Source organism: Saccopteryx leptura, chromosome 2 (genome assembly GCF_036850995.1).
Source record: "Saccopteryx leptura isolate mSacLep1 chromosome 2, mSacLep1_pri_phased_curated, whole genome shotgun sequence".
Classification (NCBI taxonomy): domain Eukaryota; kingdom Metazoa; phylum Chordata; class Mammalia; order Chiroptera; family Emballonuridae; genus Saccopteryx; species Saccopteryx leptura.
The window spans coordinates 227,179,685-227,181,037 of record NC_089504.1 but is presented as its reverse complement, the minus strand read 5'-3'; the positions used below and the strand labels follow the sequence as shown (position 1 = coordinate 227,181,037).

The following is a 1,353-nucleotide window of genomic DNA, read 5'->3' as shown; positions in this document are numbered from 1 at the left end:
CCTCCCCTGTCTCTTGCCACAGCCCCTGCAGCAGTGGCCATTCTACCTGGGCTCCATCCACTTTCATGCAGGTACAGCCCGAGAGTGCCTCACCTGTGCCCTGCTGTCTGCGTCTCACCTCCAGTCCAGGTGCTTTCCTGTGGATGCTGAGGGGTGAGGTACTGGGGCATCCCCAGCACCCATGTGTGTCCCTGGACATGTGTGAGGATTACTGCCCCCTGGAGCAAAAGTTTAAATCAGGTTTTATGACATCCTAGAAACATATTTGTTCAATGTGTGGATGGTGACTGTTCTGTTACAATTCCCATGACCAGCGAGGGCCAAATCCTGGGCATAACACCTGAAAAAAATGTCTGTAGTATGATGAGCTTTTAAAAAATGAAAATTGCTATGGTAATGAGGCCACAGAGTCTGTGCCCCACCCACTTCTGGTAGTATATAAAGGTCTCGGGGCAGAGGATGATATTCAGACTTCAGAAACCTCCACCTGCTCCTACTGCACCACCGAACCCCACTTCTAGACATCATGTGCTGTAACTACTACGGGAACTCATGTGGTAGCTGTGGCTATGGCTGTGGCTATGGTGGCTACGGCTGTGGCTATGGTGGCTATGGTTGTGGCTATGGCTGTGGCTATGGCTCTGGATATGGCTGTGGCTACGGTGGCTGTGGATACCGGCCATTTTGCTACAGAAGATGTTATTCTTCTTGCTGGTAGAATGTAACAGCTACATACCCTTTTCTTGAAAACAATCATTTCAAGGCCTTTTCTGTTTTGATGTCTCACAACCCCACTGAGTACAGATACGTCAGAAGCTCGGAAAGTGGGCTGTCTGCCTGCAAGTTCAGGCTGTTGTTGAGGGGCCTGAGTCACTCCATGATGCTCCTGGAGGCAGAGGACCTTGTTCTAGTCCTAGTCCAAGTGTAAACCACCACCTTCTCATTCTGTGTTTCTGTGTTGTGATGATTCCAAATAAACATGTCCCATTGGTGCTGAGAAGTTTGTGCATCTTTTATGTCAGACATGCTATTGACTTGCATGTTCATCTATTTCTGTGACCTCTTCCAAGATCAGCAAGATGAATCCTCAGCTGCTCACCCAAATTATGTGTGTTCATCTTCTGTTCTAGTGGCCAGTACCTGACACACTGAATGTTATACAGCTTGGATTTCATTTCTAAAATAATGGCTTCTTCTTGCCTGCATGTTACTCTTAATTCATTTTACTCAAGGGTTTGCTCTTAAGCATTTGTGTCCCATGATCCTGGGTCTACCCATTTCTCTCCATATTAGTCAGCACTCACACTCATTAACACATGCACATACACGCAATCAAATGCCTCAGAAAAATCT

At 47.0% G+C, this 1,353-nt stretch overlaps 1 protein-coding gene across 1 annotated transcript; it reads left to right on the top strand.

The window, feature by feature from the left end:
• The first annotated feature begins 526 nt into the window (after positions 1-526).
• LOC136393332 (keratin-associated protein 21-1-like) lies at positions 527-985 on the top strand. The gene has a single exon (XM_066365946.1). The coding sequence runs from the start codon at positions 527-529 to the stop codon at positions 716-718; it is 192 nt and encodes a 63-aa protein (XP_066222043.1). The 3' UTR covers positions 719-985.
• The last annotated feature ends 368 nt before the right edge of the window (positions 986-1,353 follow it).

What these genes read in the sequence shown, in the direction of transcription:
- LOC136393332 (XM_066365946.1), top strand. Translation starts at nt 527, where the DNA reads ATGTGCTGTAACTACTACGGGAACTCATGTGGTAGCTGTGGCTATGGC.